The 15,893-nt window shown below is 38.4% G+C and overlaps 1 protein-coding gene across 10 annotated transcripts in view; it reads left to right on the top strand.

The window, feature by feature from the left end:
* Positions 1-15,893, top strand: part of FAM13C (family with sequence similarity 13 member C) — a 250,712-nt gene that overhangs the window by 156,260 nt on the left and 78,559 nt on the right. For all 10 annotated transcript variants that reach the window (XM_049108946.1, XM_025435129.3, XM_035715378.2 and 7 more), the window contains one exon: positions 921-1,039. In XM_049108946.1, the coding sequence (XP_048964903.1) occupies positions 921-1,039 (119 nt within the window). The remainder of the gene's footprint in view (positions 1-920; positions 1,040-15,893) is intronic.

The raw sequence follows: 15,893 nt of genomic DNA, 5'->3' as shown, positions 1-15,893 counted from the left end.
AACAATAGCCATCTGAATTTACTGAATTTCTCACTGATTTAATTTTAGTATTTCTTTTGTCAGGTAAAGAGGGGCTATTTTTGCAACTGAAAACTTGCCAATTAGAGTTTTGATACAGCTCAAAAACTATAGTGGTTCAACTGTTGATTGTATATAAATCTTTCATTTTTAGTGTATGTCTCCTTGTAGTGAATCCAGATTCATTTTAGCTTGGATATGTTTATGATATTCTCTACAAAGTTTAGCATTCTGGAGTTCTTCTAAAGTAATGCATAGATTGCATCATGGGATGACCAATGTAGTAATTTGTTTGGACGTAGCATAGCTAATGGCAAGTGTGTGTGTGTGTGTGTGTGTGTGTGTATGTGTATGTGTGTTAGAGGGAGGGAGAAGGAAGATCAAGCATGCTTGGGGTTTGGAATTTATAAAAAAAGAATTGACATCTCAGAGTTAGTCACTGTTAAGATTTTAGTATATCAATCTGTGTGTGTGTATTCATACATATGTTTGTTTTTACAAAAATGAGCCAACGCTATAAATATTCTAGAAATTATATCTTCAGATAGATCTATTTATTCAATACTCTGCTATAATATTTTTAATGTGAACATTTTCATGATGTGGTTGTATCATATCTCTTGAACATTAGATTTTTTATTATTTTTCTCTTTATTCTTTATTAGTTGCTATAATCTTATAGCTATAAGATTATAGCATATAATCTTATAGCAACTGACTAATAGAAAAAGGTTTCTTAAATTTCAAATTACTATTGGCCCCCTTCTTCAACTATGGTCGGCAGAGTGTGTTTTGTTTGTGCTCTCCTGCCCTGAGACCCACTCCCAGCTGAAGAAGGCTGTGGAACATGATGGTGTGGTGGTTACTGACAGTTCCTCTACTTTTGTTGTTTCTTCTTGCAGGAGACAGAGCATGTGGTACCCAGCCAGCCAGAGTGTCGGGGGAGAACAGGAACGCCAGCCCACGAGAGTCCACAAAACCACTCCTTCAGGTGCCAAGAAACAGTGCTAGTTCCACAAAGGTGGGCCTTTTTTGTCAGAATTTGTGCTGTGCCTAGTGTTGCTTTCCCAGAAATGCTAATGCTGGTGTTTGCCACTCCCACACAAGAGGCGAGGCTTTCTGATTTTGACTGGCATTCCTTACAAGTCACAGCAGCTGCTTTGAGAGGTTGTAAGAGAGTATTATTGAGTTTGAGTTCAAGAGAAATGTAAATAACCTACTGTCTCTGCCTTCATTTAGTAGATAATCAGCCTATGGCTCAGAGAGGAGAGGATATAGTCTTGGCGAAAGAAATACTGATTTCATTTTGTCTTCTTTTATTCTATGCTAGAGATGACTAGATTTTCCTCTGTGATGATAATTAGTGATGAGAGTGTAGATATCAAGCCAGTTTCTTTTCACATATTATCTCATTTAGCCTTCTCCATTTCTTCATAAAATGAGTACCTATAGCCCCATTTTATGGAGAAGAAGCCTGAGGCTGGGATTCAGTGAGGCACTGATGTTATACAAGTGAAAAATCTGAGCCAGCATTTGAACCTATAAATGTTTGATTACAGAGCAGCAGGTGTGGCTTCTGTGCTGATCCAAGTAGTGTCCTTGAGGTACTTGAAGCAGCCCAGAGCTGGCCTCTCTGGTCTGCTAGACCTGCTGGAGATAGCCCTGGGTCCAGGGCAAGGATGTAGGTGGAAAGCTGTCTGTAGCAAGTTTGGCATGGCATTCTGATGGGAGCCTGGCATTGCAGCTGTCTGTGGAAAGAGTTTTCTGGAAATAAACAGAAGAAAGAATTCAGCTGCTAGTTTTGTCAGCTGTCTTTGTAGGATCATGTGTACAGCGTAATCATAGCCCTCACTCAGTAGGAAGAGAGTGCTGTGCTTCTGAGCATGACCTTTAGATACTTTTTTTATGGCAGCACAGCCTAAATGAATCAACAACTATAGAGAAGTTGGCTGTGGTATGTAATTTTGCTTTAAAATATTCAACATGCTAAATTTAGAATCATAGATCCCCAAAAGGTTGGAGGGGCCCAAAAGCAAGATGACCCAGTCTCCCATTGGATTCATAGGTGTTTGTATTTCCCACCTCACAAATTGCCACTTCTTTTCTGTTTATTCTTATGTGACCTCAGGTCAGGTAAGACTCAACCTTGTCATTTCTCTGCTGATCTGGCCATTCTCCTTCTTATTTGAATCCTTATTATAATGAAGCTGTTTTAGACTGACTACAACCAATTTTGCATAGTGACCCTGTTTCCCTTCTACCAGACTGGTGACTGCCTTTTTTTTCCAAGAACGTGGCCAATTATATACCCATGCATATTTCAAAATAGTAACACAAAACAAAACAAAGCAAAATTATTTATTGTATGGAATGAGTGGCAGCCCTTTGGGGTAGATATCCACAGAGGCTAATAAAGAAAAATTATACTAGAAGTTTACCTTCTCAAAGATACTTGGTGTTTGGTAACTTGAAACCACTTTACATCTCATCTATAGTAAGGAAGATAGGTGGTTATATTACTGTTATCAGAGGGCAAGTCAGAAATATAACAGTATTCTGTGATGAGAATAATTTACATATGATTAGTCAGAGGCAAGAGTACTGAATTAGAATAGTTTTGATAAGGAAATATACTGGGCAGCAATTCTTGTATTTGGGAATGGTGAGTGATAATTGAATTTGGATTTCAGATCTATGGTACCTTTTCTCAGAAAAACAGAGATGCGGATATACACAAGTTTGTATCTTCTTAGGAGGTTCCTAGGCCTCCTCTGCATGTCAGTGAAAGGAACTAAATACAGACAGGCTCACTGGGCAGCTTTCCTCATTAAGTCAGGTTTGTCTCTCCACAACACATTTGCCACTTCTACATCTTAGCCAACCTCCATAGAACCCCAAATACCTTGTCCTTTTCTTTTTTTCCTTCTAGGTTCCAGGTTCTACTTTGATGAGATCTAGCTTTCTGAGCTAGCCCCCATTCCAGACTATTTTGTACTCCAGTGTTGGCAATCACAGGATCTGGAGTTAAGTGTCAGATCAGAAATGGTGTTAGGCCACTTATGTCTGGTACTGTTAAGTTCAGTATTTAGATTAGGCTGAGTTATTTGTCACAGCCATGGTAGCGTTACCTAGGGACATTCTAATGAAACTTTAAAAAAAAAATCTCAAAATATTACAGGGATTGTGAAACTTGATGAACTGGTGAAATGAGATCTGAGGCTAAAAACAACTTTGAGTCAGGTAGTTCACATTCCTGATAACACTTCTCTTCCCTTTTAAGCCAGCATTTGGCCAGGTTCAGGCATATGGTACCTAATAAGATCTTGATAGAGACATGATACTGTAACAGGATGCTCTAGACCTGGGTTTGACTCAAAGTAATGGAAAGGGCCAAGCTAAATCTCAGCAGGTATAAAATGTCACCTTCTTGGGGGTGGGGGGAGAATTGTGCATAATAAACACTTTGAAAAAGGGAAGAAAGATCTTTCTGTCAATCAAGGGGTCATATGTCATTTCAATGAGACTCAAAAGAGTGGTTAGTCTTCAGAGAATGAATCCATCCTTGTAGAAGTGAGACTTTGGAGCTCATTGTGTTATGAGGCAGGAATTGATCTTTGCATGTATGCCAAGGAAAAATAGTTTCATACCTTCAGCTTTCAGACCATGTTGTATATTAAGCCCTTTCTAGCACAAAAAGCCTATATCTGTGTCTGTGGATGAGCTTCAGGGAAGTTGATGAACGTTTTTTCCAAAGTTTGAGTGTATATATTATAATTGGCTTTCTGTTGCTACTGTAACAAGGGACCACAAATCTGTGATTTAAAACACCACACATTTATAATCTTATAGTTCTGTAGATATTCAACATGGGTCTCCTAGGGCTAAAATAAAGGTGTCAGTAGGCCTTCATTCCTTTCTGGACTCCCTGTCTCTTTGCCTTTTCCAGTTTCCAGGGGCTACCTATATTGCTTGGCTTGTGCCCCTTCCTCTATTGCAAAACTAGCAACATTACATCTCTGAGCATCTTCCATACATCTCCCTCTGACCATGACCAAGAGAGATTTTCTGACTTTAAGGATTCATGGGATTGGATTGGGCCAAGGTCCTTAACTTGAAGGACCATATCTTTAGAATCCCTTTTGTCGTGTAGAGTAACATGCAGAGTAGGACAAAAAATGAGGACAGGCACCTTAGTGTGCGTGTGGGCAGTTATTTTGCCTACTATATAAAAGCTTAGTTTTCCAGGGAAAATCTCTAAAGCATTCAGCACAATCTCTTGTGGTACTCATGACCCCAAAAAAGTTTAGAAACACTATCCTAGGATAACCCCTTTCTACTTCCCAGTTTGCTTGTTCTTCAACAGAGACAACCTCAGACTGATTTCACCCCTCGATCCTCTTTCATTGTATCCTTCCTCCTATTTTCCATGTCTCCTCTGTCCTTATATTAATTCCTTGTACAGTGCCCCACAGCAGAGATCTTAAGTTTGATCTTGTGGTTTATCTAATGTAGAAATCTATATTTGCCTTGTAGAATGTTTTAAAATATTTTGATTCAATATTTAAAATTCATAAGATTTTATAGATTTGGGAGATTCTTTTTGAAAAACGAAAGATGGGATAACCCAGGGTCTATATTCCTATTAACAACAATTAGCTGGAGCTGAGGAGCAGCTGTCCATTTTTCCACAACTTCCAACCAGATCCACCTGCTTATTTATGCTCCTTGCCTGGCTTCTACAGGCATTTGATTTATAATGCCTGCTTTAATCCTTTTCTTCCCAGCAACTGCTCATCCTGGGTACTCTAGCTGCCTGGAGCTAAGCCCTAATAAGGTAATGTCTGATACTGTCTCCTTTCCAAGATGATGTATTTACATTTTAACTTGGATTTTCATTGCATCTGAATGGAGGGGCTATGTATTACCCTACTCTGGTATGCTCTTCAGTACCTGGAGCTTTTCAAAACATGTAATATTATAGAACTGCATTTGGTTAGAGCAAGAATGAAGCCTTGCTAATCATTTAATACAACCCTCTCATTTTCTAGTTTGACACCTAGTGAGACCATGATTTGCTTAAACCCTCACCCCCCCTTATAACAGAGCCAAGACAAATTCCATCAATCTGTTCAGAGCAGTCACTTGATGAATATGCATAAGTTTGATTTATTTTTTTATACAGCTACAGCCAGTGCCAATCCTATGAACCCTCAGATATGACAAAGGAGGATTTATGAATATAACAGAATACTAATGAAGCTGGGGATTTCTTAGCTAGCTAAGTAAATTTACTTTTGAGAGTGATTAACTCACTTGTGTTTAAAATATTGTATTAAAATTTATGACAGCATTAAACTTTTAATGTCATTAAAGACCTTGTCTGTATAAATAGGAGCTATTCTATAGCATTGTGTCACTACTAATTAAGTTGGTGGTTACATTTGTGAATTGGAGTTTATTAGCCTCTTCATCTGGAAGTCCCCAGTTAGAGGGGGTTGAGGATTGGTGTATTAGCAAGAATAATGGTGTTTGGTGGCTTTGACTATTTTTGTGACATTCCAGAAGAAAGACAAAGTGTTGTTGCTTTATGGAAAGAGGAAGTTTTGTTGGCAGCAGCTTTTCCAGCAGCTTTTCCATGGGGAATAAATCCTTTCAGCTTTTGTTTTTGACATAGACAATTTGTGTTTATTTTAATAGCTAATTGTTTCTTATTTAAGTGTTTTCTTGTGGAAGTAAGAAAAATCTTAATGATCTCTGCTAAAAAGAGAAAGAATGAGTAAAAGAAAGAGGACCCAGAGATTTTTAATAACATAGTAGACAAGATCTGCCTTCTTGGACTGTACCAGAGCAAGGACTCTGCATGTTGCCAACATGTTCTTATTAGGATTTCTTTTCCTCTCCTCTCCTCTCCTCTCCTCTCCTCTCCTCTCCTCTCCTCTCCTCTCCTCTCCTCTCCTCTCCCCTCCCCTCCCCTCCCCTCCCCTCCCCTCCCCTCCTCTTCTCTCATCTCCTATCCCCTCCCTTTCCCTCCCCTCCCCTCCCTTTCCCTCCTCTCTCTTCTCTTTTCCTTCCCCACCCCCTTCTCCTTCCCCTCCCTCCCTCCTTCTCTCTTCTTTCTTTTTTCTTTCTTTCTTTCTAATAGCAGAGGAGGAGGAGAACAATGAGGTATAAACAAAAAAAATTACTTTGTCTTGATAATGTTTTGAGACTCCCTGCTATATAGTTGGATGACGAGTGGGCTCTGAAATGCTTACTTTGCCTAGGAAGGAAGCCATATAGTGAGGCCTCTTCTTCATCCCCTGATCCTGCCTCCATCTTCATGGGCACAGAAACAATCTGGTTGAATGGAAAGAACATTCAAATTAAGAAATGCAGTCTTATCTCATGTCTTTCAGGTGACCTTAGTCACTTCATACAAATCGCTCAGTCCCCTTTAACTTGAGTTTGGGTCAGATGATTTTTCCATCCTCTTCTGGCTCTAATACTAAACATGCTTGACATTCTAGATGTTTAAAGGATTAGATGTGGAAAGATTTTAGCTTAATAAAACAAGCTCTTGCAGTCACAGATAAAAATAATTCCTCCTCCTGCTGTAGAGCACAAAAATATCGTACACCAAATCACCAACCCCTTGAACTGATAAAGAGCCCACACTTGATTATTCTGGGAATGAAACCCTCCATCATCATCATTATTATTATTATTATTATTATTATTATTATTGCCTTCCCTTGGTTAGTTTATAAATTGTTAGCACTTTCACTGGACAGTGGTTAGCCAAAAAGATAAGTGAGAAACTCGGAGATATTCTCTGATTAAATATAATAAATGGAACATGGTTATGTTGGAAAATATTAAAAAATCCAAGGAAATAAAAATTTCTTGTAATCTTACTACCTCAATATAACTATGGTCATCCATTTTAGTGTATGTTTTTGTATTTTTGTTATTGTTTTAAGTTTTTGTTTAATCCCAGTTAGTTAAATATAGTGTTCTATTAGTTTCTGGCATACAATATAGTAATTCAGTACTTTCATATATCACACTGTGCTCATCACTAGTGTACTCCTTATATTGTTGCTATTGCTTTAATGTGGCATAAAAAGTTGTTTAGGAAAGGGGCTTCCTGATACATTAAGATTGAATTCACTTCAAACAGGCTCCAGGGTATAAAGCTAGACGAGAATGCATTGTGCATTCTGACTATACAATCTTCATATGTAAGTTGAATAATAGAGTAATGGGGTAATTATCACCAACCTCAGCTTCATTTATGGCTAAGGAGAACAAATTTAATTTTTCATAATGAATATTCTAATATACAATTTTCTACAAGAAACGTATTTTACAAACTTTGGTATCATAGCTTTGTGTTACAAATAATATTTCTAGGAGATGGAACGAAAAAATTTGTCCTTAATACCTCAACATCTTAGAAAACTTCTTGGCCTATCTTGGACTAAATTTAGGAGACAAATTTCAATAGTGATTATAGGAGACAGAGTATGCATATAAACTTAAATCTAATTTAAAAATGACCAGCTGGTTAGGCATTGAGGGTTCCTGACGTCATGGGAATGAGGTTTTTCTTTAACTCACTCTTTATCTTCCCAATGAGGCAATGGCTACTGCAGTGTTTCTGTCATAGTATTCATTTACAAGTTTATTCTTTTTCAAGACTAATGTTTAATACTAAACACGCACACACAAACACATCCACATCCACATCTACTCAAATCATATATAGTGACATATACAGCTCCCACTCATCCTTTCTCTGTATTTTTCTTTTTTTAAATTTTTCTTTATCTTTAACCAACTTATTTTATATATGTAATTTTTTATATACATATACATTTTTAATATATGTGAAATCTTAGACATTTCTGTGTAACTTGTTTGTCCTACTTAATATTATATTTTTCCATATCATAAAATATTCTAAAATATTAATGACTGTAAGATATTCTGTTATGTGAATATACCATCATTTATGTAACAAATTCCAAATTAGTGTGTATTTTGATTACTTCTGTAATTTATATTTATAGATACTGCTGTGGTAAGAATTGTTTAAAAATATTTTTGTGTACTTCCGTTTTAGTTTCCGTGGTTTGTGCTTAAGGGTAAAGCTGTCTAGGCTTGGGATTTGAAATCATAAACTAAAAAGAGACATGGGATATGAATTTATCAGTTATCTGATCATGAAAGAAGATAGGAATAAAATGGATAATTGATAATTTTGAGAGAATTAGAAAGAAAGTCATGTGGTTAGATTTCTGTATTTGTCAGCATCATAGGATAGTGGTTCTGGGTGGAATGTTTGAGACCGTTCAGTCCAATCCCCTTCTCCAAAGATATTTCTGTTTCATGCACTAGCCCTTACAGTTTTCTAGTTCAGATTGTGCTAGGGGAATATTGCTTCTATCTCTAATGTTCCCAGAGAACATTTGGAAGGCATGCCAGGTGTGAAACGACTCTTTGATATGTGGAACTACCCTGCACATCTTAGGGACTCTGGCAGCTTTGGTTGTAGCCCTCAGAATGTCAGTAGTCTCTCCCAGCCTCTGCACCAATCAAAAATAGCCCCTAAATTTCCTAAATGCTTTCTAGAGGGCATACCACCACCCTCTTGAGAAACATCAGTCTTCATGGTGGATTTTTAAAACTGCTTTATAAGTCTTTATTAATATGGATACATGTTCATGATTTATTTATACATGAAGAAAAAAGCAATTATATAACAGAATTACAAGGTGATCTTATTTTTGCTTAACAGTTATATACAGGAACATATACTAGAAAGACATAAATTAGTATTTTATTGGTAGTTATTTTCAGGTGAAATGATTAAGTGTGCTGATTTTTAAAATCTTCTTTTTGTTTCCCAAATTTTCCACAATGGGTTCCTATTGTTTGTAACTGGGAAAATTATTTATAAGTGAAATAACATAGTATGCACTGTTTAGGATATAGAACCATAAATAAATTTGTTGCTGTCACTGCAATCATATTAAGTAGTTTTCTTTTCTTTTTTTTTTTTTTTTAAAGATTTTATTTATTTATTCATGAGAGACACAGAGAGAGGAGAAGCAGGCTTCATGCAGGAAGTCTGATGTGAGACTCGATCCTGGGACTCCAGGATCACGCCCTGAGCCAAAGGCAGGTGCCAAACCACTGAGGCACCCAGGGATCCCCAGTAGTTTTATTTTCTATTTCTTTGAACCATTTTATCTCAATTTGAGGTGAACAGGAATATTAGGAAAGTATGATAGAAGAATGAAACTTTTAAATATTATTATTGTTAACTAGAAGAAACTTAAAAAGCACTTTCAATGTATCTGTAGCTTTTATGGTTTGGATTAGCTGGGATCAGAAAGCAAATATTAAAGTGATTTTCCCAGGGTCAGATGACACTGAAAACCAGAACCTGTATCCTAGACACCTCTTTGTTTGATTGTTTTATTCTGTGGATAAAAGTAGAAGAAAGACTTTTTTATACCCTTTAAGCAGTGCAAGCCTTTCAGGGTTACCCAGCATAGAGCTCTAATCAAGAGAACCCGTATGACTCTGCAGATAATAGGGACAAAGGAAATACTAGAGCCCGTTTGAAGGGAATGGGGTCCAAGAGAAGAAACCTGGGAAGGTGGAAGCAGGAGTAACGCCAGATTTCAGGAGGTTTTTAAAGCCTTGAACTTAACACCAATACAAGAAAACAACTTTGGCCTCACTAAACCTATTGAAAAATCCGGACATTATAGAGCCCTTGGGATGTGTATGTGGAGGGCTAGTTCCCAGGGAAAGGAAGGTTGTTGTCAGAAGTAGATTGGAGATAAAAAGTGCTAGGAAGAGAAAATCACTATACTGCTGGAATGATTTAGGGGCATGGAGAGAACTTGGAACTGAGAGAAGAGAATTGAGGACCAGCTTTAAGGTAACTGCCAAAATGTGCCTAGTCAAACTTGAGTGATGTGAAAGCATGTGAGAACCAGGCTCCTGACTTGCCTTTCTGATCATTAACTTACCCTTGCCCCTCAGACTAACACTAATCCAGGTTCTGTTTATCTTGTGCCAAAATCACATTGGTAAGAATGGGATTGTGTTGCAGGTATGCATGGCATTTGTTTGGTTTAAAATGAAGATAATGAGAATCCTAAGTAGCATAGATACTCTGGGAATAGCAAGTATAGAGGTGCTGGCTTATTCAACAGGTAGACAAAGGGCTGGAGAAATTGAACTGCAGAGAAAATGTATTAGATGGCATCAGAAAAGTTGGCAGTGCCCAGACTGCACAGAGCCTTGTAGCCAGGGATCTTAGATTTTGTTGGAGTCAAGGGAAGCCATTGGATGATATCAACAGGAGAAAAACATGCTCAGATTTGCATCTTTAAAAGACCACTCTAGGTGGTGTGTGTTGTGGGGAAGCAGAGAAACAGAGGAGGTAATGCATTGTCCGTGTGGGAGGTGATGGTGGTAGTGAGGATGGAAAGGGAAGAGGAGAGGTGGAAATTAGAGGTTCATATCTTCTTTATGGAAGAGAAAAATATGTTCCCTATATTAGGGAACAGGTAGGATTTAGGCTTGTTTAATATTAACACTTACTTAAGTCTTCTGTGCCTTTTCTTAAGTTCTTTCATTCCTAGAGCTATCCTGATTCATAATTTAAAAGCTAGAATGTTGGAAAGCCAAGAATCAGATGTAATATCACAGTGCCCAGTGGAATGAGGATTTAATATTCATTAAATATTTACCTTTCATTCAAATTAGCCACTCTCCTCCACCATTATTTGTGATCTCCTGTCCCTTTCACTTCATCTGTCCCTAAACTAAACCTTCATTTGCATGCTTTTTTTCCTGTCCCTGACTCAGAAAGATAGGTATTGTGTTTACTTTGTAATGTTGCTCACTTCCTCATGTTAGATTCCTCCAGAAAGCAGAGCCTCATAGAAAGCCTTAGGTACAAAGAGGTGATCCCAGGAAGCAGGAAATAGGGGAGGAGGAAGAGCTGAATGAAGGCAGGTGCATAATTGAGGTTACCACTTATGTCAACTGGAGATCAGTCCCTGATGACTTGTAAAAATTTCTCAGGTATATCCCTATGAAAGTTGGGAGGCAACAGTGTTTATTCACACATTCCCCTCTTTGTTGGCTGAGGGTTGTCCCCAGAGGAGGTACTCCCCCCACACTTCCAGGCTGAGGGAAGGAGCTCTGCCTCACAAAATCCTTGAGGCAGAAAAGTGAAGAGACTTGGCAGGTGCTAAGAGGGGGATAATTTGAATGAGCAGAACTGTCCATGGAGCTGAAGCATCGGCTATGGCCACTGTGCCTCCTCGGCTGACTACTGCCTGGCAGAGGAAGCAGTTGTCTCATAATTACATATTAAGCGAATAGAAAATGAGATGTTGCAAGGAAGTGCTTTGTATCCAGCTCAGCAAACCAAGTGCTACTATCATTATTAATAATAATGTATTAGAACTTCTGCTCCCAATGGATTCCCTGTCCTCAATATCTTTTCCCAAACTCTTCTTTCTGATTCATGAGGTATTATTGAACCACACTCATGGAAATTCTATCTCCTTTCTCCTCTCAGTCCTGACACTGGCTTCATGTGTCTTACTGCCCACGCATTCTCTGGGCATTGGTATGGTTCTGGCTGTTTCTGGGCTCTGTTCCAGCCCACCAAGGTGAGGAGCAGTATCTATTCCAGTGCAGCTCAGCGCCTTGTATTCAGTATTTCTCATAGTGTCACCAGGGACATAACACTTCCTGCTTCTGCAGTGTGTCCCCTAGGAGGCCAGGTCAGAAACACTCCCCGCACTCCTGCACTCACAGAAGTCCCTCATCTGATATCCTCCTGGATTACTGAACCTGGACCTTTAGGATAATATTTCCCAATTAGGAATCCCCTGAACCACTTGTAAAATACATGTTACCAATGCACTCCTTTGGAAATACAGATTCAGTAACTATGGCCCAGGAATCTGTTTTTAATAACACTGATTGATTGTAATCTTCAGAGGAGTATAGAGGGGGCAAAGCTTGGGTTCTAATAATTACTGTCAGGGCATATTATTATTATTAGAGATTAGCATGCTGCCTCTAGCCATATCTTTCTTCTCCCTCTATGGGAGTTCATTGACCTGGACATGTACATATATGAGTTGAAAAGTCATGAACATCTATTGACCTCTAGTTCTGTTTTCTGTCAGCAGTCTCTTTGGTGGTCATTTTAAATTCAGTGCCTTAATTTCTTTATTTTTGAAGGTGGCTGCCTAGTATTCCTTAGTCCACAGAAATCTGATTAAAAGAAAAACACCAATAAGAGAATGCTTTTAATATAGCTCAGACTCCCCAGAGAAAGGAATTTTTTAATTACTGGTTTTGACGGTTGTTATTGTTGCTAATAATATTACTGGAGTTTATTGGCATCTTGTCTGTGTCTGCATATAGAGCTATTGTTTGTACATAAAGAATGTTTTGCTCAGATGGTTGTCCTCTTGGGATATACCTTTTGTTTTCAAAAGAGTTTCAGGAAACAACAGTCTTACAGTCAGCAGCAGTCATCCTGGTATACATTAGTGTATCCCATGTTGCTTTCTAGATAGCAGCTCAATTTAATGCAGTGGAATATCTTGAACTCTTACGAGTGATTCAAGGTTCAGCTTGGCTCAGCCTTAAGGTTCTGGTTCTATTTGATGCACTCTTGAAAAGCGTACTGGCTGCTGTCCTTTTACTCTTTTTGCCCAGGTTTTCTAAATGTGGGTTAGAGCACCACTTGCTTATCTTTAGCAGGTCGTCTAGGAAAGAAATGTATCTGCTTGTGGGAGTGAGATTCATCCCATCCTGCCAGTCCTGCTAGCATGCTCTAGATGGAGGAGAGAGCATGAGTTTTATCATAATCATGGTATATACACTTGGGAATATACCAGAATTGGCAGCTCTCTACAACCCTGGGATGAATATTTATTTTTTGAAAGATTTATTTATTTATTTATTTATTTATTTATTTATTTATTTATGCTAGAATGTGACAGAGAGAGAGAGAGAGAGAAGCAGCAGCAGAAGGGGCAGAGGGAGAGGGAGAGAGAATCTCAAGCAGACTCAGCCCTGAGCACGGAGCCCAGTGCAGGGCTCAATTTTCTGACCCTGAGATCATGACTTGAGCCAAAGTCAAGAGTCAGTTGCTTAACTGACTATGCCACCCAGGTGCCCCAGGATGAATACTTTATTAATAAATATATGAGTACCTACTATGTGCCAAATGTCATCATTATCCCTAGAGATAAAAATAATAAGCAAGACTCATAAAATCATAGAGTATATAGCATCCTGAGTGAGAGACAATCAGATAATTATGCAAATACACAGTTAAAGACTATGGAGCAAATGAGGATCAGAATACAACAAGAACATATAAAAGAGAGACCTGATTGTGAGCTACCTGGTATCTACAGGACGAATGTGTTAATTAGAAGAGAGAGTGGAGAGGGAACAGCATTATGGGCTCAGAACAACACATACAAAGGCCTGAGGTGGAAACAAGCATGGTGCATGTAAGAAACTGTAAGAATATTAGTGTACTAGAAGCAGAGAGGGAGAATGGTATGAATTGAGGTTGAAGAGGTGGACAGGTGCTAAATACTCGAGGATATCCTAGAATACTATAAGAATTTTGGTCACTAAGTGCTGTGTGCAAAAGGGTAGGGACAGATAGTTTTGTGGAAAATGGTTTGAGAGGGTAGAGGGGGAGTAGGGAGACCATGGAGATAGTCCAAAAGACAGATTATAGTGGTTTGGCTTGAGGTGGTAGTGGTGGAGGTGGAGGGAAGAGGACAGACGCAAAAGCTATTTGAAATAAGAAATTTAAGACCTCATAATACAATGTTAATTGGACTTAAGGGAGAGGAAAGTGTCAGAATAACTGTCAGATGTCTTCCATGAGCAATTGGATAGAAGGAGAAGTATTTCACTGAGATAGGGAACACATTCATCTTTTAATTTAGTTATAGATAATTGAAATGTTGATATAAATTTAAAATTTCTATGCTAAAATATTGCTTCTTCACAAATTATTACACTATGATTTGATACTATCCTTAGGCTATGAAAAATATCTTAATGCTTTGTTCATTTTGCTATTTTGAATTCCAATATACCTTCCAAGGGAAGGCCACTGCAAGATGATACTATATATTGGCTCAGCACATGGTTTAGAGTCCCAGAAATATAGGATCGCCAAAAATTTTAGAAAAGTTGCACTTTAATGGGTTGGCTACAACTTTGCAGTCACCAAATCTGGGAAGAAGCTCTTCTAATATCAGTACAAAACTAAATTTTCTATTTCTCTGTTATAATTGCTTTTAATTTGAATTATATCACGGTGGTGATGTTGGTAGTGGTAGTGGTGGTGGTAATGATATGGCAGTGCTGGTGGTTGTGGTGATGACAATAATAGTGATGGCTATAGTGGCAGTGATGACAGTGGTGGTGATGACGATGGTGGTGGTAGCAGTGGTGGTGGTGATGATAGTGACAATGACAGCAGTGGTGGTGGCAGATATAGTAGTGATCACGGTGGTGGTGGTGATGGTGATGGTGATGATGACAGTGGTGGTGACAACTATGGTGATGGTGGTGGTGGCGGTGATGGCAGTGGCAGTGATAGTAGTAGTGGTGGCAGTATATAGTAGTGGTCATGGTGGTGGTGATGACAGTGATGGTGGTGGTGATGACAGTGATGGTGATGGAGTGATGTTCAGAAGCATGACACTCCCATCAGTTCTGAGAGCCATAATCAGACTCTGTGGAGCAGAGTCTGCATTTCCTGTTGTCTGTACCAGAGGAGAGGGGGCTGTTTTGGAGCTGACAGAGGGCTCTGACAGGCCTACTCATAGTAGAGATATGCCTGGTTCCTTTCCTATTGTTATTTTGGGTGAAAGGAAGCAAGAAAATTGGAGGGAATGTTTCAGTGTGACCCAGCATTAATATGTAGGCCAGGATTATAAGTGGTTTGAGCAGTATCTTTAAAGATCTTTTAAAAAAGGGAATTTGAGACACCCAGATACTGTTCCAGTTCTCTTTTCATTGCTAAAGTACTCTAGTGAGAAACTTCATTTCTCTTTCCTCTTCTGGCCATAACCTTTACCTTGTTCAATCCACTGGCTTTTTGTTTCTCTATTTTCCTTCTCATGATCTCCAGATAATTGAGATTTTCTAGCATTGTGAGCTTGGGCAGTGCACTTGCATGTCTTGTTCTCCTTGCTTTGCTCTCTTGTTCTCCATTGTATTTAGCGTCTGGTACACCAGAAATCACTGGCTTATCTCTTTGGGTCTTCTCTCCTCATATGAATATTGTAAGTTCCATAAGGGCAGAGACTTTGTTTTATTGACTCTTTTATTCCAAAAATCTGTAATAGTCCCTGGCAGATAGTTAGTGGTTCATAAATATTAATTTAATGAATGAATAAAGTTATATAACTGCCCTGTTTTCTGTTAAGTCAAATGGGTATACTAATGCTAATCTCAGATAGTTACTATGAGGATTAAATGAAATAATCTCAGTACCTGGCATTCCCAGCCTGGTATAGTAAGGGCTGGTAAACTGTTAGTGGTCCTTGACATTTTTCTCATAACCTCTTTCTCTTTGTTATTTAGAATGATATTCTAGTTAGCTTCTTACCTCCTTAGTGATAGATCTGTACTTTCTTCTGTCTACTAACTGGCCAGTTTCAGAGACTGCCCAGTGGCCCTGAGTAGGAAGTCCCAGGTTTTGTCTTTTTCAGCTTTCTCATTCACAAGACTTTGATCATTGTTAATTAAATATATCATGAATTATCATCATTTATAATTCTGTAATGGTATTTTCATATATCATT

Source organism: Canis lupus, chromosome 4 (genome assembly GCF_003254725.2).
Source record: "Canis lupus dingo isolate Sandy chromosome 4, ASM325472v2, whole genome shotgun sequence".
Lineage (NCBI taxonomy): Eukaryota > Metazoa > Chordata > Mammalia > Carnivora > Canidae > Canis > Canis lupus.
The sequence above is the reverse complement of the archived record's forward strand: the minus strand, read 5'-3'. Positions and strand labels throughout refer to the sequence as shown.